This window comes from Larus michahellis, chromosome 7 (assembly GCF_964199755.1).
Source record: "Larus michahellis chromosome 7, bLarMic1.1, whole genome shotgun sequence".
Classification (NCBI taxonomy): Eukaryota; Metazoa; Chordata; class Aves; order Charadriiformes; family Laridae; genus Larus; species Larus michahellis.
Genome location: NC_133902.1, coordinates 8,846,934 through 8,869,651, shown reverse-complemented (window position 1 = coordinate 8,869,651; position 22,718 = coordinate 8,846,934). Strand labels below are relative to the sequence as shown.

The window sequence follows — 22,718 nt, the reverse complement described above, 5'->3', positions numbered from 1 at the left end:
GAACTGTGCACAACCTACGTTTTACAAGGAGAAAATGTCACACATCAAAGTCTCCTTGCAAAGCGAAAGCTGAAGGTGCCATTCTTGCTCCAGCCAGCAAGGTACTGCTACCACCTCTCCTTACTGTAGCTCCTCAGTGACTTACAGACACAGGACTCTCTTCAGTCACCATCTACCTTTTTAGTTAGTGCTTTGGGAAGAGTTCCAAACTGTGGTTCTGTTGGTCTGTCTACTGGATTATTGATATCAGAAGGGACAGACTCCGTTCTTCTTATTTTTGTTACTGAAAAACAGGTTGGAGAAGGGAGAAAAAAGCTTTATTCAGACTTTTTATTCTTGTGATACCATCAGTTACATTGAAATGCTAAGAACTGGTAGAAAATTACTTACTGGGAAGGAAGGATATTCTACAAGCAGGTGCCTCTTTAGTACATTTGTTGTGACATTTTAATCTGAAAGAGAAACATTACATGTTAAATAGCAACTTGTTCTTTCCCCAAGAGAGGAAGCCTACCCTTAATTTGTAATTCTTATGCTAATCTCAGAGAGAGTTCTGGAAGGCTCCAGGCCCCAGAGCAGCATGCATTCATATGAAGAATCCTATTATGTGTGTCATTAGGCTAATGAAAGCCATATACATATCTTAGCATCTGATTTATTTTTAATATAGTTACCTTCACTGACTCTCATCCTGTGACAGAGGAGCACTAAAATCTCAGCACTCTCGACTAACAACCCAGACAAAGAAGCAAAACCTAAAATCATTGCTGTTATTTAGGTATCCAGCTCCCACTACAAGATTTGCCCGTGATCAGGCAGGAAGCCTGTGGCAGGGAAATAAATTCAGTTCATCTATGTGTCAAGGCTGCCAACCTAAGTATAAATTGTGCCAAAGCCACTGGCCCTTTCCCAGTTCAGAAGCTGACTGAAAAAATGATGCCGCTGTTAAGAGTGCCTCACATCAAGAGATGCTTGTCACTGGCAAACTTTAATGAATCAAAGGCAAAGTTCTGAAAAAGATCATCCCTGTGTGCTCACCTGCAGTACTTACACTTCACCCCGAACATCATGCTTTTCTGACAGACTTGGCAAATCTGAGATAACCAAGACTTTGTAGAGAACCTAAGCGGAGACAAGAGGGGAAAAATGATGTTAACTGGTGCCTAAAGGGAAATTAACATTTGTAGGTAGTTACAGGCAGGCTATACTCCTTTAGCCCTTTCTGAAAAGGGCAAGAGGTGTTGTGGAAAAGACTTCTCACTTTTCTGATCAAAAGCAACTGAAAGAAGGCTGGCGCCATCTCTGCTGGCCTGTTGCTAGTTCTCCACTCTTAGAACAGGGCTGAGAGGTACTCAGAGGTGTCTCTGAGAAGGGGACAGAGTGTATGCGCACACATATCTCTAGAAGGTCCTCAAAGCTGCAGCTCAGCAAGTACAGATGGGTGGTGGTGGGAGTCTTACCCCTTTTACCAGAAAATTAAACAGATAGGTTGGTTTGGCATTAGAACTGGCCAGCCCAGTTTTGGTTTGGATTTGGTAAGGGGGGATGCAGGAAGGTACAAGGGAACTAAAAGGAAATATATGCTCTTTCCACCTAGGGAGGAAGGAGGAGCTTCTCTCATTGTAGCAGTGGAAGCATTTTAGAAAAGGCATTGTTACACATTTGGCATGCTTGCTCCTACCACCCCATCCACAACATTGCTGCTGCTGGTACGCTAGTCATTATGGAATCGTGAGTCAATTGGCTTTGTAAAAAAGGATTTCAAGTGCTGGACAGATCAGTGACGTATTAAAGAGAAATTTGGCTGAAATACATAGTTAAGGCTGAACTTGGCAAATGAGGCACCTGACCCAACTTGAAACCGATCTTAGAGTCATCACTGCTACAAATGCACCGAACAGGACGCTGTCCTGGTCTGACCCCTCAGCTCGTTTCCTTTGTGGCTTTCTGTTGCTTACCTGTGTGTTACGGCTAAGCCAAAATCTCTTCGTACCGTTTGAGGGGATCCTTGAGAGAGTTCTGATGGAGAATAAAAGGATGTTTTAAGGAAGCATTAGTCACAAGCGGTGCTTACCGGTCTAGACAGAAACAAAGCAATCACTGTCATAGATAAGGACTAGTAGCCACGGCACTGTCAGCGGCACAGCTGAGATTGGTTTGCCTTCTGCTGTAAGGCTACCAGAGACTACTCTTTTATTTGTTTTAATACGGAGGCAACGTAAGTTAAGATTGGGTGGTCGAATCATAATACTTCCTTTTTTTTGTTAAATCATTATGTTTTACGTTTAGGGATCACAGAAGTCCATCTGATTAGGTCTAGGCCATTCTTAAAGTGCAAAAGTCAGACTTTACTCTCAATTGGTTTATCACAAATACCATCACCCAGTTCTCATGCAGTGTCAGTAGACTTCAGAATACTCTTTTACACTGAAAATTATTATATCCATTTTATAGACAAGGCCAGTGTCCCAGAAGAATGGAAAGATTTATGTGAGATCACTTAGCTAGCTGATAAATACAGAAAGGGAGACCTAGACTTCAAAATGCCAGTCCACCACTCCCATGGTTGTATCACATAACTTCCTAAAAACTCTCAAATACTGGCATATTTCCCGAATTAAATCTATAGCCATATTGCAAACCTGGAGAAAACTCAAATCTGCAGGCATCAACACAGCTTCAAGGCTGGACACTGTCAATGCTTACAAAAAGCCAGTCTCTTTCTTTGACCCTAGATGGCACCAGATTCTTTTTTATCATTATTCCAGTGAATTTTTAAAGGCATCTGTGGTCTTCAGCGCTGGAACTACAATTCCTTGCTTTTCCAAGGAATATCTCTCATCTAGTGTGGCCATCCAAATGCACAGTCACCTCAATTAATCATAACACAACAGTTAAGATGGCTGTTAACATCAGTTAAGATGGCTAAATCTTAACTGAAGAGTCCTAATGAATATAACAAATTCTGGAATTGAACGGCACTTAGAAGAGCCTATGATATAGATTTTAAAAGAGACAATATGACTATACGCATAGAAGCATCAGAGATACTTGGCAATGAATATTCAAAGATACTAAATGGTTAGATACAAAGTTATTTCCAGTACCAAGAGGCACCAGTAACACCTGTCCAAAGTCACAGACAAGCAACTCCAACCCCCTTGCTTTAATCTTTTAAACACCAGTATTCATTTTCCTTGCTTTTGTCATCTGAAGAAATGCCAGGTACAAAAATGACCATGTAAACATCCTGCAGTTCTCCAGTAGGCCACGTTTCTGTTAAAGTTAACAGAAACTCTGGGATAGAAGGCCCTAGTGAGGATCTCTCTCCAGAGGCTGCACAGGGATGATCAACAGACAGTTGACAAGGAAAGGCTCTCTCTCAGCAATGAAACGAAGACAGCCCTGTAAAAATCTCTTACCGAACCTAGAGAGAGAAAAAAAATAAAAACATCGTGTTTAGACATTCACATTCATGTGACAGGATACACACTTTAATAGAGCAGAAACTCTTTCCTGCAGTGTTTGATGTCAGGTTTACAAACATCTCTGGTTTTGCACAGGCTCCTGAAGTCACTGCACAGCCAGTCTTTTCCTTCCTACAAATGGTAGTCTTTGCTGGGTAGAGCTCCAGCTCCAGTCTGTGAGTGAGGTGTACAAGAGTGCACCTGAATTTTCGCTTGCAGATGAGAAGTGTTAATTAACGGGGCCGTGCAACCCAGTCAGCTGGTGGGCGCCATGGAGGTGCCCGAGTCACACAAGGGCCACATTCTGCACTTCTGGCAGACTTCATCAAGAGGACTCGAATCACAGGAGAACCAGGTTCTTACCACTGAATTTCAAAACAAAGCTGTGCAATGCCCACAGATGCTTACTTGCTGCATTTAGAGGTTTGGCAATTTGCAGGTTTTAGTCTATATTTCATATGCACTCACAGGGTGGAAGAAGAATGTACTGCTTACCAGGCCACGCATTTATAACGAACTGTTTCATGTCAGCCAGCAATACAGTACTGCAGGATCAAAAGCACAACCCTTTGCTGTTAATGCTCACACCCCAAAATCTTAACCCCATTCTGAGCTGGACTAGTTTCCCTTATGTAAAAATGGAATTTTGGCAAAGAGGTGCTAAGTAGAACAGGCTTTTTGAACTCTTCCAGGTTAGGTACTTCGGGTAAGTAGTAATGAGCTCCCAGATAGTTAGGGGAAGTTGTAAAGATCCAGAGCCTGCTACAGAATTTGGATGTTGACCTAAGTCTCTGTAATGTTTAGGGGCTAGCCAGAGTCTTTGGAAACACATTTTTTTCTCAGTTTCAACTATTAGTCTAACATTAGATTAATACCTACCATCCTACCTACACAAAAAAAAGCATATCTCAAAGCCTGGATCAGTCCAAAAAAAGGTGTAGCCTAAGACCATTTGTCTTGTTTATGGAGCTATAGCTGTCTATACTGTAATACATATGTTTTAAAGCTCACGCTAGCAGCTAAAATACATCTTAAGATAAAAACACAAAAGAATACCAGCCACCTGAACAGCGAGGAACATTTAAGGACAGAAGAGAATTCTAGTACATGGAATTGGCTACTAGATGCTTGAGAAAAACTGGCTGGGGCCCTTTAACAGCAGCAGCCATCCCAACCTCCCCAGCAGGTGCAAGTTCAAATAAATTTCAAGTAAAGTACACTATTAACAGGCAGGTTTTGTGGTTATCTTAGAATATCCCACTGATACAGATTCTCAGACTACAGTGAAACCATGACGAGGCAACTGGACAGCAGGTCGTTCACAGTGGCAGAACTGGAGCACTGAATGCCCTTTGGTCTGAACACAGCCACCAGTGCCCATAGGGAAGGAGGAAGTGTCATGCTTACTTTATTGGAGGAACTTCATCTATCCTGTTTCCCAACTGTGATTCATGAGACTTGCTTCTTGTGAGGGTTGGAAAGTTAGGCAGCAGCTGAAAAACCTTCCGGCAAGGGGGAGGAGGAGTCCGTGGTGGCTTAAACTTATGCCGACGCTTGGCTTGAGGAGTGGTTGGTGGTGTGATGGTGATGCTGTGAGGAGTCCTTGGCGTTAACCTTCCACTGTGTGTGGGGAATGAAAAGGGGTCCAGGAGGTTTTCTGCATAGATAGAAGGTCCGTGACTCGAGGCAAGAGAATCTGAAGATGGGATTGTAGATACTGAGACAGAACGAGCCTGCTGGCTGTTGCCCTTGGGAAGGTGCAGTGCAGAGGCAGAGGGAGTCCATGTGGGTGCGGAAGAGCAGGGCGATTCGGTCGTGTTTGTAGAGCTGTTCTCTCGGCGTGCCTCAGAAAGATTCATCAGCACATCATCTTTTATCTCCCCACCTGTTCACCAACCACAGCAATGTTAGTGATGGATTAAAAAGAAAAGCCAATGCATATACACATAGTGCATCATGCTGCTTTAGACTGTAAAGTGTTTTTTTTTTCCCTGCTTTGCACCTAGCCAAGGTGCAAGCCTAGTTTCTCCTCCCCTGACACCCATCTAAGACATCAGCTAAAGGAACCTTCAAAATGAGAAAAGCAGTAACTACCCTTCTTTCCTACCTGTAGCTCTGTCTATCAAAAGCTGAAATCAGGTCCTATGTTCTAAGATGAGCTGAGTTTTAACAGATTGGGGCCCTGTTGAAGAATGTGGGTGATACATACCTACATAAAACAGGCACCCACATCCCACTGGATAGCCTATGCGGATTTAGTGCCAATCTCTTTAGACAAGTCTGTACCTCCAACCTGTCTGCTTTTAGACTGGTCTTTGGTAAAAAGAGGACAGTATTTTGTATTAGCCAACAGAACTGGTAAATACCACTTAAATTGAGAATGACCGTTAAACTGGAAATAAGGGGGATCTAGGAGCTCCTGATACTCACTTGGCCACTTTTCTCTCTCCAGCATGTAACCAGTGCTTAGAACTCACCTGACACCTGGAGTACTGGGGACTGCTGTGCAATTACAACTCAGCACAGAGTTGCCGTGTTTGTTCAGACTGTATTAGACATAGCTGCACCAGGGACAGACAGCTGGACACAAAGGAAAAACCACATCCCACTAGATCGCTGGTGGAGCCCAGCGCTGCCTGCTACAATGCCTAGTGCTGTAGTTCAGAACGAGCCGGTACAGCTTGTACACCAGTTCTGGGTATAAATGGGAAAAAAAAGGTACAAAGGCCTGCAGGCAGCAAAGCAGGAAGGCACAGATTATTGGGATAATTTCAGAGGCTTAATTCATCAGGATAACTCTGTCTTAATTTTAAGTATGTCCTTAATGACTTGAATCGAGGTGAAAAGTAAAAGCTTCAGGCCCTGATGTCCTATTGACCAGTCAGTGGCTGAAGAGAGACGATATATCTGCGTTTTAGAAGTGTCATTTCTTTATAGTAAGTGAATGCCTTGACTTCCAAACGATGGCTGGTTTTGCCACAGTATGTATGGGAAATACTTGACAGCCCAGGACGAGAAAGATTAGAAAAAAGGAAATATGAAACTGAGCTGTTCGCTGACTTTTCCATTAACTAATCTTTATGATTTGCGAATGGTATGAACTGTCATAATACCAACAGGAAACATCACCTTCCAGTGACAGATTGAAAATTGCTACAAAGAAAGATCTGATGCACGTTAGTACTAGTACGCTGTGAGAAACACTCTCCTACAAACAGATTTTATGATGCCTTTGAAAGCAGCCTGGGGAAGGCGACAGGGGAAGATAGTGAAACAGCGCTCTGGGAATCTTGAGTTTGACTCATCTTAAATAACTTGGTCAGATCCATTTGCATGCTGAAAACATGCATTTCTAATCACACAGTACCTTTCTTTCCATAATTTCAAGGTAAATCAGGGTTCTTTCTAGCTCTTGAATGTGCTATTGGAATTTGGCTAATCATTCTACCAATTCTAGCAGTCAAAGAAAGATAGCAGAACAGACAGGTTTTAGAGAGAAGTGAATCAACTGGCAAACTACAAGCTACGCAGTGATGAAGGGGTGTCTACACAGTGTCAGAGCAATGTCGTTCTCTTCCAAAGCATTGAGCTGAACGGTACTCAGGGTTCTGAACAAAGTAATGCCAATCAGAATTACACTTTCTCTCTGAGCTAGCAATATTTGGGGAGGGGATTACCTACAAGAAATCTGGTTGTATTCGTTAGGTCAAGGATACGTGTACTGAATGATGAGGATGAATTGTACATTAGACACAACTCTGAACAGAGATGGAATAAGGATATAATCGATTGCGTAGGAGAGGATATTTCTACATACATTTATTTCCATTTATTTATTTATTTGACATGCTGTCAAAACCAAATCCAATCCACAGCTCTAGATGCTGTTTGATCACCGCAACTTCATGTACATCCAAGAGCCATAACCTGATACCGATTACAGAATATACCCAAAGAAATTCTCTAGAGGTTTTTGCAGAATATCTCATATGAAAGGAAGCAGGACGGGGGCTGGATTGCCAGGAAACTACTTCCATAGAACAAGAAGGCAGTCTGTACCTGATTCAGTCACCTTCCGTAAGCAGCTCAGTGCCCCATTGAGCCTGGAGCACTCCTCATCTCTGGCACCACATCTCTTCATTGTTTCTTTCACCTTTGACTCATTCATTTCTAGTAAGGCATCTAAGGTTAGCTCCTCGGGTATTCTCTGCAGAAAAACAAGATGATACATTTTTTTTTTTAAATATACATACATAAATAAGTTTGTCACTTGTTATTCTGACGTACTTTAAATAGTGCCACTGTCTCACTGTCTGACTCATGATTTACGCATTTTGGTAGTGCATCTCTCTTAAGGGTCACCGAGTCAGTAATGCCCATGTGGCAGATCTCAGCGGGGCTCAACAGCTGCTCTCTCCTCCCTGACCATGAGAGACCAGGTGGATGCTCAAGTGTGCTCTGTATCATTAGGATGTTATGGTTGTTCTCTGGTATTTAAGTTAGGATTAGAGGTGATTGAAATAGTCTTCTCCCCTTGTGGAAAGTTTTCACTCAGTATATTTGGAAAGCTACTAAAGAAAATGTAATTTTTTCATTACAAATAGCAGTCAGAAACAAAGCAGGCCTAAAACCTAAAAAAATGTCAGATAAAGATGTTTGGCTTTTCAGTAGGGAAGTGAAAAGTAAAAACAGTGAGGAAAATGACTTCTTTTGTTAAACAAAAATAAATGTTTTGACAAAGAGATAGCAACCTCCTCCTCAAGCAATTTTTCCTTCATTAGAGAACCAGCCTTACCCATATCTTGCTTGGAAGGATATTTGTGCAGAATTCCTTGTACGTCTTAATACACCAAAGCCCCCAAAGTAATAAGGTTTAGATCAGGCAAACACAAAAGATACAAGAGACTGGAAAGCATGAAATGATCTGGTATTTCCTGACACAGAATTGAGCTGTGCTGCCTCTCTCCTCCCCCATTCAAATGTTTCCAGTGTAAGTCTGCAGCAATTGTGGTTAATAAACAAAACCAGGATATTTAGCCCAGATACCCAGGAATTTCCCTGAAAGTTTTGCCTAAACAAACCTCACTGCTGCCTACTCTCACAATGAGATCACGAATTTCACAATTTGGCCTTTTTCCTAAAGTTCCTACTCCTGGAATCAAACTATATAAAAGGGTATCAACTTTTATTTGAAGGAAAACTCAAAAGTGTGTCTCACTGTTTGGAGAAACAAAAAGCTTGAAATCCTCTAGATTCTTAAACCCCACTTCCAACTATAAATCAAATCTGAATGTTGTTGAATGTCCTTTAACAATCACATCTTTCTTACTCCAGACTCATGCCTTTGAGATCTGACGCATGACTTTTAACTGTGACAGTGCTAGAAACAGCCCCAACCTTTGGAGCTTTGTACGTGGTAACACAGAGTAATCACATAGTTTCCATTTTTAGTAACCGTTGCACAGAGCAAATAAAAAAAATAAATTAAGAAAGGGCAGAAGTCTAAGAAATGCATACTGCATCTTGTGTCACATGCCCTGAACCGGATGAACACAAAACACAGCTGACTCAAGGAGAGGCCAAGAATTTAAATGAGCAGTAAGCACAAAGCAGGTCCACAGTAGAGCCAGAGTTTAATAAAGTTTGGTTAAGTTTCTTGTTCTTCTATAATTAATATTACCAGAATAACAAAAGCACAGATATCCCACGTGACACTGGGTATTACTATTCATTTTTCTGCACACCTGCACCACCAAAATGCAGGAAGCACAAAGACTCCAGCAAAAAGGCGGTGCAAAATCTGCTCTCCTGGGATTCCTAACCTGATATTACACTCCAAAGGACAAAATACCCCTGGGGTTCCAATCACCTGAGATGAAATTGGAACGGGTTTCCACAACTCACAATATTCCAGCACGAAGCCAGTACAGGTTTGCTCACACAGTTTCCCAGCCCAGCTGGGCCAATACCAACAGAATGAAACCAAGTCTTTCTTGCAGTTAGTTATTTCCCCAGCACCCCCTGAATTCCTCTCCCCGCACTCAAGACAGGCGGTCCACAGAAGCATCTTTGTTCAGCGGCATCACAAGGGTGGTTCTGCGATGCAGGACGTCAGCTCGCAGCGACACAAGCATCTCTAAAAGGGATAGTGACCGAGGGCAAAGAGCCACGAAGCAAGTTACAGCATAGTACGGGAGAAAGTTTTTTGTGGCAGCGCGGGTGCCCCAGTGCTCTGCAGCAGGGACAGTAATGCTTCCCCACAAAGCATAAGGGAAAGCCAGTATCTCTTACAAAAGCATTTACCCTGTTTCATGCTTTTACACAGTCTTAGAGTAAGTGGGATTACAGCGATGTCATCCTTGAATTATCTTGAAACATTTCCTCACCCCCACCACTCCCCACTAAAACAACAACCCAGGTTACGCAGCCACAGCTTTCAGCAACAGTGTCATTCCCGATTCCAGTATAAACTACCAAGTCACATTACCCAGTATCACCTCACTTCTCTAGCCTTCCCAGGACAAAAATGTAACCAGTGACTTATTAGAGCTATTAGTAAGTCAATCAGTAAAGTGAAAGAGACTAAGATTTCTTCAGGAAAGCAAAGCTTTTCCACCATAGCCAGCTCCAGAGCCCAGGCTTTAAATGGCCAGCACAAGCAGCTGAGATGCAGGGCCCGCTGGGACAGGACTGGTCAGAGATCAGGTTAGGGATCACAGGAAAGTCAGTAAAGCAAATCCCAATAAAATAATTAAAAAAAACCCCAAAACCCAGAGGCTAGAAAAAAGAGCTTTCATTTTGTTAAAGATCAAACCCCTGTAACCAGGAATCCCCAGCTTTCACTTTTAATTTTCAAGCCTTCCTGGTTGCAGAGAAAAGCCTTGAAAATAATTTTTTTAAAATTACAAACCATTCCGAACTATTGAGCTTTTTAGAAGTGTTAGGGCATTTTTTCCTTAGTCTCATTCATTAGCAGGACACAATCACTATGCAGGGCTTGATCAGCCCTAAGCTGACTGCTTTCACTTCCTTACGCAAGTCTGTGCTCTACAACTCAACGCGTGGCCTGCCATGAGACGCTGTCATGGTTGACACAAGGCACGACTGAGCAGCAAAGGGCAGCCCCAGCTCTTCACTGAGAGCTTTGCTCTGCATCCCGAGCAGGATCCCATGCAGACGCAGGCCCTGAGCTTGCCCCCTTCCTGGGGCTGCACATAAGGCCAATCTACTCTTTTGCTCAATAGTTTAATTTTAGAAAGAATGGCAAGTTGTACAAAAGTATAAGTACAGAAAAGGAGATTATATTTAAACAATCCCAGTGACCTTGAGCTGGGAGAGCTCAGACTTTCTGAACCTGCTGCCAGCCCCCATGACACGCGACAAAAGAAATAAGCCTTAAAAGGGGGGGAGGGAGGGGAAGTAAGAGGCTTTCTTTAAACAGACACTCATGTGCTGCACATATGTGGTGGCTTAATATAAAACCGGTCAACCTGATCCCTGTAAGATTGGCCTGATATGATTTAGCTCTGTGTTAGCCCCCCAGACAATGTGACAATGATGAAGGTCACGAGTTCAAGATGGCTCTTAAAACAGGTTCAGTTGCTGCAGATGCTCTGGCTCAGCTGTTGGGTTGGGGGGAAGAATGTCCCCGGCGAAGCGCGCTGACAGTGTCCATCTCAGCAGAGCACGTGGGGAGCTCCCGCCCCCTCGGTGCAAGTGCAGTTCTGGGCCCTCGCAAAGAGGTTACTCCCAATCTTCAGCACTGACGGTGAAAATGTGGGTCCAACAGTCCTCTCTCTATCTGCTTACTCATGTGTGCTGTGGCTTCTAAAAAAATACAGCTTTAAAAAAATGCAGCTTAAAGGTTCACATTAGGGCCAAGCTAAGCATCATCTCCCTGGGCAGACCTTACCTGGACTATAGAATGACAAGAGAAGCTGTAAGATATTCAGATACTACTCTAATAATAAGGTCAGATTAAAAAAAAAAAAAAAAAAAAAGAGCGGGCAGGAGGAGAGAGAAGCTGCCTTCAACCTTTCAGCACCTCAAAACTGACAGTAAAATCTAAAGCTTTACTCACCACACACATTGCTCAGCAGAAGTCCTGCTAAAAAGCCCAAACCAGGAAATTACTCCTCTCTACAACAGGTAAGAAGACTTTTCAAGAAAGCCCTCCTGTTTACAAGACATACAAACTGTGCACTTCATGGTACGCATGTTTAAAAGAGAGAAAACTAAACCACAGTGTATGCAAGGAGCCATTCAAATGTTAGTCTCAATTAGTCAGGGTGAAGAGTTCACAGTAGTGTAGGACGGTCTTTAATCTTGTCTGGTGTCCAATTTAAATCCCTGAAACATGGCAAAAATGCTGGTATCTAACACAGTAGATGGGTTATTTTTGGTAAAGATTCCTCCCTCCAGATAAGCCTACGGAGCTAATGCTGCTGCTAGGGCTGCAAAATCAGTCTGACCTGCTCCTCAACCTAGTAGACATGGCTCTTCCTATAAAGCTGGACAGTTATCAAGGCCGCAGATGACTCCTCTTAAATCAATACATTCCCTCACCAATCACCCTCCCGAACAGCAGCAGATGCTAGAAGAGAAAGCCCATTACATAAGGTGCTTAAATTCCCACTGATAGCCCTAAGGAAAGCATGTAAGGATGCTCTTAAGAACATCTTGTGCCTGCTAGTTGTTATTTTGCTCTGGTTTTCTGGTGTCCAGTGAAGAAGGTACTGAAAAGTTGTTCTATTATTAAATTTCTGGAGATTTTATGGGCGTTCTGGAAAGCCCCTCACATGAAATTCCTAGCTTGCATTAAGCTGTGAGTATACAGCTTAATGTTCACATAACATCTCCCTCCTCACTGTTTCACCTCACACAACAGGCGGGTTAGAGAGGCGCTGCAGTCTCAGGGCATTCCGATTCAGTTTGCTCTTTGTGGACATGATAGCTGCTCTCACTTACTGCTTTCCTGTGGGAAGACAGAGGTAGCGGTTGCAGCGTTTCACTGCAGATCCTGAGGGGTAGTGTGACCCTCATGCCGACCTCGTGCCATGAACCATTCCCAGAGAACAAGGCTGCAAGGGGCTCCTGGACCCCCTGGCAGGGGAAGGGAAGCCTGGCAGTAGCAGAGAATATTTTCCAAGAGCTGTTTACACTGGGGAGGGGCCTTCAGCTGGAATATGGGATGGAGTTTTAGATCCAGGAAGCCTGCAGGACAGAGTTAATTTGCATACACACAATTAGCACATTGAGGATCTCTGCTATCTAGCAGTCCAGTCACAGCTTCTGCTGCCAGACTCATGGAAATGCCTAGCACACGGCCAAAGTCCTCATAGTCTGTTCATGCAGATATGGTGACAGAAAAAGATGAGAGGATACAGCTGTGGAAACCTGATAGGCTTAGGCAGGTCTGCTTCTTCTGGTTCCCCAACCAAAGTAAGGATGCACACACATAAACCCCACACTTCTCCAACAGCTGATCAGCACGATCTGCTCCAAGTTGGATCACAGTCCCTGCAAGTACAACCATCTGCCATGGTCTCATAGGATCAACCCCATGTCAGTGCCTCATCCTCTACAGACTTTCACAGGGGCAGCAGGAGACTCTGAACAGACAATTCCTACTCGAGGCACGAGCCTGTCCTGCTCTGCTCCCCAGTGTGCAAGTGCTGCCCCTGGCTCGCTCAGGAACCAGTCCCCACTGCTTACAAGACATCAGGTCTTTGGCATAAATGCTAAATGGGGAATGAGACAAGTTTCACAAGCAAACAGGAGCTACTACGAAAAACATACACACTGGGGGTCAAATACATTCCCCAAGTGGAACGGCCGTAAACTAGACCCAAGCACAGTACTGTGCCATCTGCTCCCACACAGTCTCCCTGGTGGCCAAGTCCTGCCTATAGCCAGCAACCATCAGGGCAGGATTTGCTCCTCCCTGTGCACAACAGTTACCTACTCTAAAAACAGCTTTCCAAACTTGATTGACTGGAACCCCTGCTACACGGTGAGCAAGGCCAGTTCAGACATGTTTCAGAAGATGATAAGGAGATGACTATGTTCTTAAGTTACTTTTTAAGATGGTGACAAGTTACGTGTGGGAACAAATATAATAGTGACGTTTCTGGGAAGAACAATGGTAAAGACTGGATTTGTTTCTGTGCTAAAGAAAATAAGCCAACAGAGGTTTTTCAATCTCTTTTTTTTGGTAGACATGCCCTAAGCCCAGAACCTAGTGAGTCGGAGAGAGACTTCTTCCATCAGCCTAAGAGTAGGGACAGCACTGTGTTCACATCCTCCTTCACTCCTGCTCCCCTGCCACTTCTTGACTCCAACTTTCAAGGGAAGCAGAACAGTCCAGACCAGTGTATTTTTCTAGGTCCATTTTCAGAGCAACTTTTACCCACTGGAGACCACTACATAGCTTACATGTATCTTCTATCTGTATGGTTCCTTGTCCTGCCTTTTCTAGTTTTCAGTTTAAGTATCTCTTTTCCCAGTTTCAATCCACCATATAACCATTTCCACACCGTTTTCGATATTAAACTACATGTACACAGTGTTAATCAATCTCTAGGACTCTTAGCCAAAAGCAAGCACTCCAGCATTTCCTAGAAAAATACTTAAAAAAAGAGTAACAGAACAGTATTAGCCTAGCTCCAAAGCAGAGGCTGCTCCACACTCGCCACCGTTTTCTACGATAAAAATCTGTCTGGCAACTGATTAGAGGAACAATAACAAAGAAACAGAAATAGCACAAGTTGGGGTGGGGGTTCAAAGTTTCAGTTTCCTTACCCCTCAGAATTGTGTATTCACAGAGAGCAAACAGGATCGCAAACTCAAAGCCTGTATTCACCACCTACCTCCAGGTCTGCGAGGTCCACACAGAACAGCCCCTTCACTCTACGCAGCACGACCGGCTGACTCTTATCCATGTTCACAGGAGTTTTAGCTGTTGCCCAACGCCATAAACAGTGCATTGTTATTACTATAATCTCTTCCAGAACTAAAGGATTTTACAAGCAGTCATTATTCTTGTTTTAAATATAGGTTTTCAAAGAACGAAAGGAGCCCGACAAGAAGACAGCAATTATAACAGCAAGAGCTTTCAAGCTTCACAATGTCTAGACCAAGTCACTGAGCAAAAATAGTCTTTGCTCTGGACTAGAGGAGTCAGCAGATATTCTAAATTAGAGACGGTGCTCTATTTCTGACAGGAGAGCCTGGGAGCTTCTGTGCTTCCCTGCATGGCAGCTTTATTTGGGAGAGGACTGGAGGGGAGAGAGGGGAGGGGAGGAGAGAGAGAAAAAAAGAGCGTTGTTTCTCCAGCCACTGAGCTTAAAACTGCTTGCAATTAGGCTGTTTTTCAAAGGTGTTATGTCACAGATTAGCACAATCTTGAAATACTCCCTCCAGCAACACTAGAAATGCAAAGGGAATCAGAACCATTTAAAAAAACAAAAACCAATGACCTCAGGGCTTTCTCCTGGTTTGTCCCTGAGAGGCAGTGGGTGACAGGAGAGCCTTCCTTCACCTGCACCCCCGGCGCTGGCACTGTACCTGCCGTTTCTCGGAGGCGGACAGGGAAGGGCTCTGTTGGAGCCGTCCTCCGAGACTCTACACCTTCTCCAACTCATTTCAGGGCCTAAAAGTCTCATGAAGAAAGGGCTATGTCCCTAATGTGAATACACTATTACAACATTTGTGGGGTTTTCCTTCTCTCTGTAGCACCTCTTGGAATATTAAGAAGGAAAGCCAGTATGACTATTTCAGTTTTACAGATGAGCTAACAGTATCTTAGAGATGGGAAGTCATTCCCAGCGTATCTTGTACATCAGCCGCAGAACCAGGGATGGGACTCAAGTGTTCCCATTTTCACTGTCTGACCTACTCATCCGTCTCTTTAAAGGCTCCCGAACCACTTCTCTCCCCAGTCATGTCACAGGCAGCGTGCAGAAAGCTAAGGGAAACCATTATATATTTCTTAATAACTAACCTATTAAAGCTCCTTCTGTCAGTGATTTCCATTTTGAAAGCATTCAGCCAAAATGTGGTTCATATGCTGTACGAAATCTAAGCAACAGCAGGAATGATCCCATGACACCTGTAATGTTTCTGAAAGACAGCTCATCGCAGACAAACATCTCCCCTGCACTGGCTGCTGATGGCCATGCCACAAACGCCGCCAGTGGCTGCACTGCTATTTTCTAACCGGTGAAATAACAGGGCAAAAAAACCCAACACTGCAAGAACAGAGCAACTGGTTTATTAGCCCAACTATTTCCATTTCCCCCAGATTACAGCCTGTTCCAGCATGCCTACTCAAAAGTAATTTTAATGACCCAATGGGTGTTGCAGTTCTCCTGTCCAGCTAATACACATGCTATAGAAGCTGTCTGCCGCTGCATGAAAATGGATGCAGAACTTTTAAAAAATAACCACACGTTTGGGATCACAAAGGAATTTAAATGCTTTGTACACCTCTTATATTTTAGTCCCAGAGAACAGAAGGAACATAGTTCATTACAGTGGTCATTGCTTGGGAGGGGGTAGCAAGAGAGCAGGAATAAAAATAATAAAACACCTGGAAAACGTTCTCTTCCTGCCTTAGACCAAACCCGAATTTGTTCACCCTTTTTAGTGACCACGCATATGGAAGGGCAGTCCCAACCCTGTTTGCTCCCTGAATTAGCAGGATGTGGCAGATTCGAACTGTCCGCCTCTCTCCCCCATCCTCCCCGCCTTCTCTTCAACTCTTCCCTTCCCCCAGTTCTGCAGGCATCACAAAGGATTTAAAAAAGAGCTACAAAGACATTCTTTTAGGCTCAGGCAATTCCAGTAACCTTAGAAACCAACAATAGTTGGGAGCCTGGCAGTTTGGCCACAGCAACACGCCGCTTTTCTGTTCTCCCGTTGTCGGTGCTGCACCTTTAGCTTTGCTACCCAAGACCTTGCTGGGCTGGAAGGCAATATCCAGCATCACATTCAAAATAAACAGTAGTAAATAAAAGGAACAACTCGGTCTTGAACTCATTCTATTTCACCAGAGTCTGCTCAGTTACATTAGGACCAAGCTGGAATAACTTCCATGAAAATTTGCTGAATTTTTCACTCAGGCAGATTCCTGCTGAAGTCAAAGAAAATTTTTGCTTGTGTAAGGATCAGTGGAAACTGAATGAGAACGCTGTGATCTGCCTGTAGAGCCAAAAATGGGAAAAAGAATGGAAAAAGCTTTTTCTCTTCTGTTTAGCCATCAGTGGACTGAGTTCTACGTATATTGCCATCAACGTTACACTGAACTGAACTGTCCCCGGTACAGAACAGCACGGGGAAGCTGTGCACAGTCCAGGCCCAAGGGAACAATCTGATGCCAGTGCCCTGCAGTCCTGGAGTTCCCAGCAACCACCCAAAAGCAGATGGGATTTCAGGCTCCTCTTCAAAAAAAAAAAAAAAAAAAAAGTGTCAGAGAGAGGAGCTGGGGACCTTGGTTTACCCGGCCATGTCTCATTCCAGCAGAAATGTCAGACTATTCTGTGCAGTAAAGAGGGTTCCAGTGATTTGCATGTTAAGAATTAAACTGTAAAGATCAGAAGGAGTCATGGTCTGCGAGCATGAACAGCTGATGCTGGCCACCACACTGACCACCACAGCAGTTATTCATTCCATTCTTTTACACTGATGCAATGCTCTTTGGCAGCAGTTCGAATCAGAGACTTTACTCATGAGGGGGTGTGGGTGGGTGGGTGTGTGTGTGTGTGGCAGGAGGGTGAAGCGTGTGTATAAAATGATAAAACCCTCTCCTGTTTCTGAGCAAAGACTCTCGCCCAGTCAAAAGGCACATCCAAATCCACCTGCCCATTACTGGGTTAGAGTCCACCTGATTTTGTAGTCCAAGTGCTGTGTGAGGCTACAGAGTTTCAAAACCATCAGTCTGGGATAAACTTGCAAACTCTGACCCCTTTTGCTAGTCTAAGTTTAGAGCGACGCAGAGCTATGGGCTATTTTTGGGTCTTCTCTAATTTAACATGCTTTTAGAAATAAATAGGCTGTAACAACTCGATATTTTTGTCCATTTGTGGGATATGTCAGTGCACAAAATTGTAACTCTTGGTCCTTTTTTTGGCTAGTACTGGACACAGAATATGGTATGATACAGTATGATCATCTAAAAGCTAGTAAGTGATTAAGGTATGGCATCATTCTCAGACTTAGCAAGCAGAAGGAGAGGAGGTCTTGGTGATGGAGGACCTTTGTCTCATACTGAGCAACAGATGTGAGGTGTTGCTTCAAATGCTATTATGAGAAGATCCCCACTAACTCCAGGAGGAGGACAAATGGAAGGCAGTATTTCAGCACTCCCAGTGGGTGATCACTGTTTCTGGGAGAGAGGACGCACTGTTTCCACCAAAGGCCCCTCCATGTACCCACACACTCCCACCTTGCCTCAAAGTAAGTTCAGGAAACTAAGTTAAACCCAGCAAGCAGCTGGGAACGCCTCAACAGGGTGGGAAGGTTCTGTGCTGAGGGTTGTCTTCCCCTTACCTGTACAACTTCTTTCCTCACATTGACAATGTCTAACCAGTCATGGAATCTTGGGTAGCTGTTGAGCTCTGCTGTCCTGTCATTCAGGGGCACACTCAGCTTACACTGCCGTTGTCTGTGGATGTAGTCAATCAGTTTCACCTGTTGGGATCCAGAAAGTAAAGAGTTAAGTTCCTTGGGATATTGTTGCCATCTTCCTGGGCAATGTTCGTACAGTACCTAGCCAAAGGGGACGCTGGTTTGTGAGTGGGGCTCTTTCATGATATAAAAATGACATACTCTTACAAGCTCTCAAGGAAACGCATACAGGGAAGCATTTCCCTCACACTGAGCATCTTTATTCTTCAACATTTCAGCACAAAGTACGACCCTTGCAGGACCCATCCCTGCAGGACTCTTCTCTAAACCCATATCAGCAAAAGTTTTGTGCGGAGGCTAGGTGTCGGGACAACATATGAAAGGGGGTCCAAACCATTTGAAACAATTAATTAAATTCAGTTTAAAGGCACTGCACGTGTACACGCAACTTCATTCTGGATGCTGTGTGTATTGCTCGTCTAACCTGCAAGACTATCTGCCCACTAATCCATTGCTCCCGTATGTTTGTTATGTTCTCTTACATCTGGCCTTCATTTGGGCTAAAAGATTGGTAAGGCAGGAACAGCCAAAGCACCCAGAGACTCAGGCCCATTACCTGATGGGCATTTCTATTACAAAATATCAACAATAAAACCCAACGATCTTAAAAGAACAAAAATTCAGGCAGTTGGACTAGATGACCATTGTATGTCTTCTATTCTATTCTATTCTTTCTATTCTATTCTATAGTTTTATTCCAAAGCTTTTATCACCTAGCCATCTCATGCCATATGCACTACACAGAAACCTTCACTTCAGACACAGAAAAATAAAATGGCAAGAAGGAATATTATTTGTGCCTTATGTTTGCTTATCAAAAAGAAAATATTCTCAAAAGATTTCTCAGTATGTCACACATTCCCATGGGGCAGCCTTAAGCTTCAAAACCTTCCTAACAAAACAGTGCCTCAAAGCAAGTTAGCTGATCCATGATTTATAAACTAAAACATGTTCTTAGTCAACAAATTTTTGCATTTGGGATAAGATCAGACTACAAATGAAAAAGGGAAAAACAAACATAGGTTCTTTGACCACTTATAATATCTCTCCTTTTACGTTTCTGATCAAAATATTTTTGATCTATGTATCTGAAAGATGCTATACATCACTTGTATGCACAATCTCAGTTATACATGGGAAAGAGAACTCAATCATCTCCTCCTTCCCCAAATAAAGGCATTGTCAGCTATTACAGTGAAAATAGATACCGCATTTGATCTTAACTGAATGACCCCCATATGGAGCATAATGCTTTTGGCCTGCTCATCAGCTTGGGAGAGCTACTACTAACAAATGCAAATTCTTCCTTGGCAGTATATGGGAATGACTTGATTTAGTGAAAGGGGGAAATCCTTTCTCCCTCCATCTTGTTTACTGTGTCCCAGTCCTGCAAATGTATAATTGAGGTTGATCCACATTCTCTTACACACAATGCTGTTAAATAAGCAAGGCTCTGCAGGGGATAATAACAGAACATGCACAGAAACACAGCTAACTATAAACAAGCACTGAGCAGGAGGACCTGTACTTGCACAGGGGAACTACACTCTGCTAAGTTATTACATTGTTAATACTATTCTTTAAAAATGGCTGATGAGACCACATTTCTAGCTACAGTCACAATTTCTTGGGCCTCAGGCCATCGTGGGCCTCAGTTTTTGCATATGGCGAAAGACTGGCAGTCCAAAGTAGGAAAAGCCCTGAAAGCCATCCTTGGGATGGCAACAGATTGCACCAAGATTGGACTGAAGTGACCCCACCTCCATGGGGGAGACCAGCACATCCAGCTGGATGTTTGTGGCTGCAACTGCAAAACTAAGCTACTTACAGGGAATGGCAGGGGCATACAGATCGCTTGCACTGTAGCTGCAGCTGAACTCAGTGGAAGCCAAGTGGCGGCGGCAGCCCCCAGCCAAAACTCTACACTGGATGTTTCTTGGAGGTCGGTTGCATTCTAGCAGCAGAACCACCAGTTCTGTGTAATGAAGAAAGCCAGCAGCTGTTGATAAGGCATTTCTAGCTCATGCCTTCCTGTAAGTTAGCTAAAGGTTTTGCTTTGTGAGCAATCTGACTCCTCACAACTATCAGGTGTAACAACAAGGTTTGTCTCTGCCCACATACTTCTGAATTCAGACAGCAGTGTCATGAAGTTCGAGATTTATCAAAAAGCGGGTTAATACAAACAAAAGTGATTCAAACTCTTTGTGCAATAAATACAGAAATGCAAAGCACTGCCACTGGGAGGAGAGGCAGTTGTGCAATGAAAGGACTGCCATGTCCCAGAAGACTCAGCCATCCCTTTGCATTTACACTCTGACCGCCCAGCTGACACCAGAGGAACCCTTTAACCATAACTTCCTAACGTGGCTTTGGAGCATAAGACCTAAAAGAAATTACCTTGGAAATCCCACTCAATTGTTCTCAGTCTCAGAACCTCTTTTTATAAAAAGGGGATGACAGCACTTCCTTTTTTCCACCCTTTGTCCGCTCTCTAGTCAGACCCCGTGCTGCAGAGCAGGGCAGGCCCCCACGGTCCTGCTGAGGCCAGCTGGGCCCTGAGGGGCTGGCGATGGGCTCAGCAGGGGTCTGGGCACCACCACAGCCACGTTCCTCTGCGCCAATTGGAGACAAGTCAGCTTGCTCCCTCAGCATCGTGCCATATGCTAGTGTGACTATGTGACTTTTAAACACTGCTGCAGCTTGGTCTGCCTGTACCCAGACTCTGAAACTGGCTGTCAGCTGTACTCTCCTACACAGTTGCACCTTCAGTTGTACACACACCTAAATTAAGATGTCTCCGGAGTACGCATGCTCTGTTTCTTCAGAGTTAACTCACTGCAGGCAAGGGACACGTATGATGCCATTGGCTGGCTTTGTCATGACCTTCTGCTTTCTTGCTCTCATACGTATTTTCCCATAACAGCCTAGCCAGCGAGCTCTCCCATTCACAGTCAGGTCAGAAATGAGCTTGGAGATGCTGTTCCAAGTATTCTCCTGCTAAGTGCTTGGTTTAAATTTTTTCTGCTTCTCACTGTACTTTTTCCCCACCTCATGGCTTGGCTTTATATCCTATCCATTCTGACCCAGGACAGCCAGATGGCCCACGTTAGATGCAGGGCAACTCTGCAGATGTAATTAAGTCTGTGCCCAGCTTGGGGGTAATTCCTGTATTAGGGAGAGGAGCTGGAAATACCGTCTCCTACAGTTAAAGCTATTGTTCCACAGTTTAAACTGAATGCTACCGTGGATCTTGTCTGTGACTTTTGCCTATTTGACCCAGAACTCCTTTTTTAACAGGAAAGACCTACATTCTCATCATTAGGGTCTCACTCCACTCAAGATACTTGGTTCTTATTGCCCCCAAATGTATCATGTTTGCATCCTGGCTTCTTCCCTCAAAAGACATTAGGGAGGAAGAGATTAGAATGAGAAAGAGCTGACTTTGTTGCAGATAAAGATGGGAAAAGGATAGTCAAAGCCCTGACAGGATACGCGAGGGGAGCACATTTGCCCTTCTTCTCAAAGAGGGGATCTTGGCAGTCCATGGGCTAGAAGTGAGGTTAACGAAGAACAGAGTGGGATGGAGGCCATAGGAGCAATGAAGAACTGGTATGAATAGACGGGGAATGTCCCCTAATAAGAGGTAGAAAGAAGAGGTTGCTGGAAATTTGAGGACTACTCAATAGCCCCCAATATGCCAGAAGTCAGCCTACATAAATCAAAAACAGCTTCCCAGCTGTACAACAGATATGTCATGGAAAGGGGAAGAAAGGCAGAAATCACCCAAGCCTTCTCTTTTCTGGGGGCCATTCCAAGCAAGGTTCAGTGATGATATGCACTTTGATATACAAACTGCAACCACAAAATCCAGCCAAAGGCAAACATGTTAGCTGCGCATTTGTAAGCCGCGGTATGTAGAATTCCCAGGGTACTGCGGTATGTTACTGCCTCTTCCCCCGGGTCACCTCACCCCTTCCCCATTCCTGGGCATACCTCAAGGTTGCTGAGCACCTAGGGGAAGAAGCAAGATTGTTTGCAAAGTGGTTTTGAAACTGGTACAGCCAGCTGTGACAGGCCTATGTGTAAAAGTAGCAGCTCTGCTCCTCAGCCTGATTGTAATCTCTGATGTTAGTGTAGGACCTCCTATCAGGCAAGATTTATTTTCCTGAGAGAAGGACGAGATACTAGCACACTCTCTAAAGCCAGAGCTCCATGCTTAGTTATATGTAACACTAATTATATGCAAGTGCCTTAAAAGTAGCACATGACCCCATATTAGAGCAGAGAACTGAAAGCACTGACAGTGGCAAGAAAAAGTGTGGGAATCTGTTGCAAAAACCACTGTGGAAGGCAAGATGGATTTATATTTATAAATTTATAAACTAAAAATCACAAATTAGGTAAAAGAAATTATACAAAAAATGCATGGCCCCACATTATCCTGTTACAATCTGCAGTATCATGAGGACAGCATGCTGCTTTGAGGAAGAATGTTCTTGAGGTACAGTCACTATTTTTGCATTCCCCACAAAAGTTCTCCTCACCAATTTCAATATAACACCAGAA

The 22,718-nt window shown here is 43.8% G+C and overlaps 1 protein-coding gene across 1 annotated transcript in view; it reads right to left on the bottom strand.

The window, feature by feature from the left end:
- Positions 1-22,718, bottom strand: part of KSR1 (kinase suppressor of ras 1) — a 71,653-nt gene that overhangs the window by 16,127 nt on the left and 32,808 nt on the right. The window contains exons 2-9 of the mRNA XM_074594758.1: positions 18,015-18,155; positions 7,527-7,674; positions 4,875-5,352; positions 3,423-3,427; positions 1,959-2,019; positions 1,039-1,122; positions 391-452; positions 177-283 (exon numbers count right to left, since the gene is read on the bottom strand). Of these exons, the coding sequence (XP_074450859.1) occupies positions 177-283; positions 391-452; positions 1,039-1,122; positions 1,959-2,019; positions 3,423-3,427; positions 4,875-5,352; positions 7,527-7,674; positions 18,015-18,155 (1,086 nt within the window). The remainder of the gene's footprint in view (positions 1-176; positions 284-390; positions 453-1,038; positions 1,123-1,958; positions 2,020-3,422; positions 3,428-4,874; positions 5,353-7,526; positions 7,675-18,014; positions 18,156-22,718) is intronic.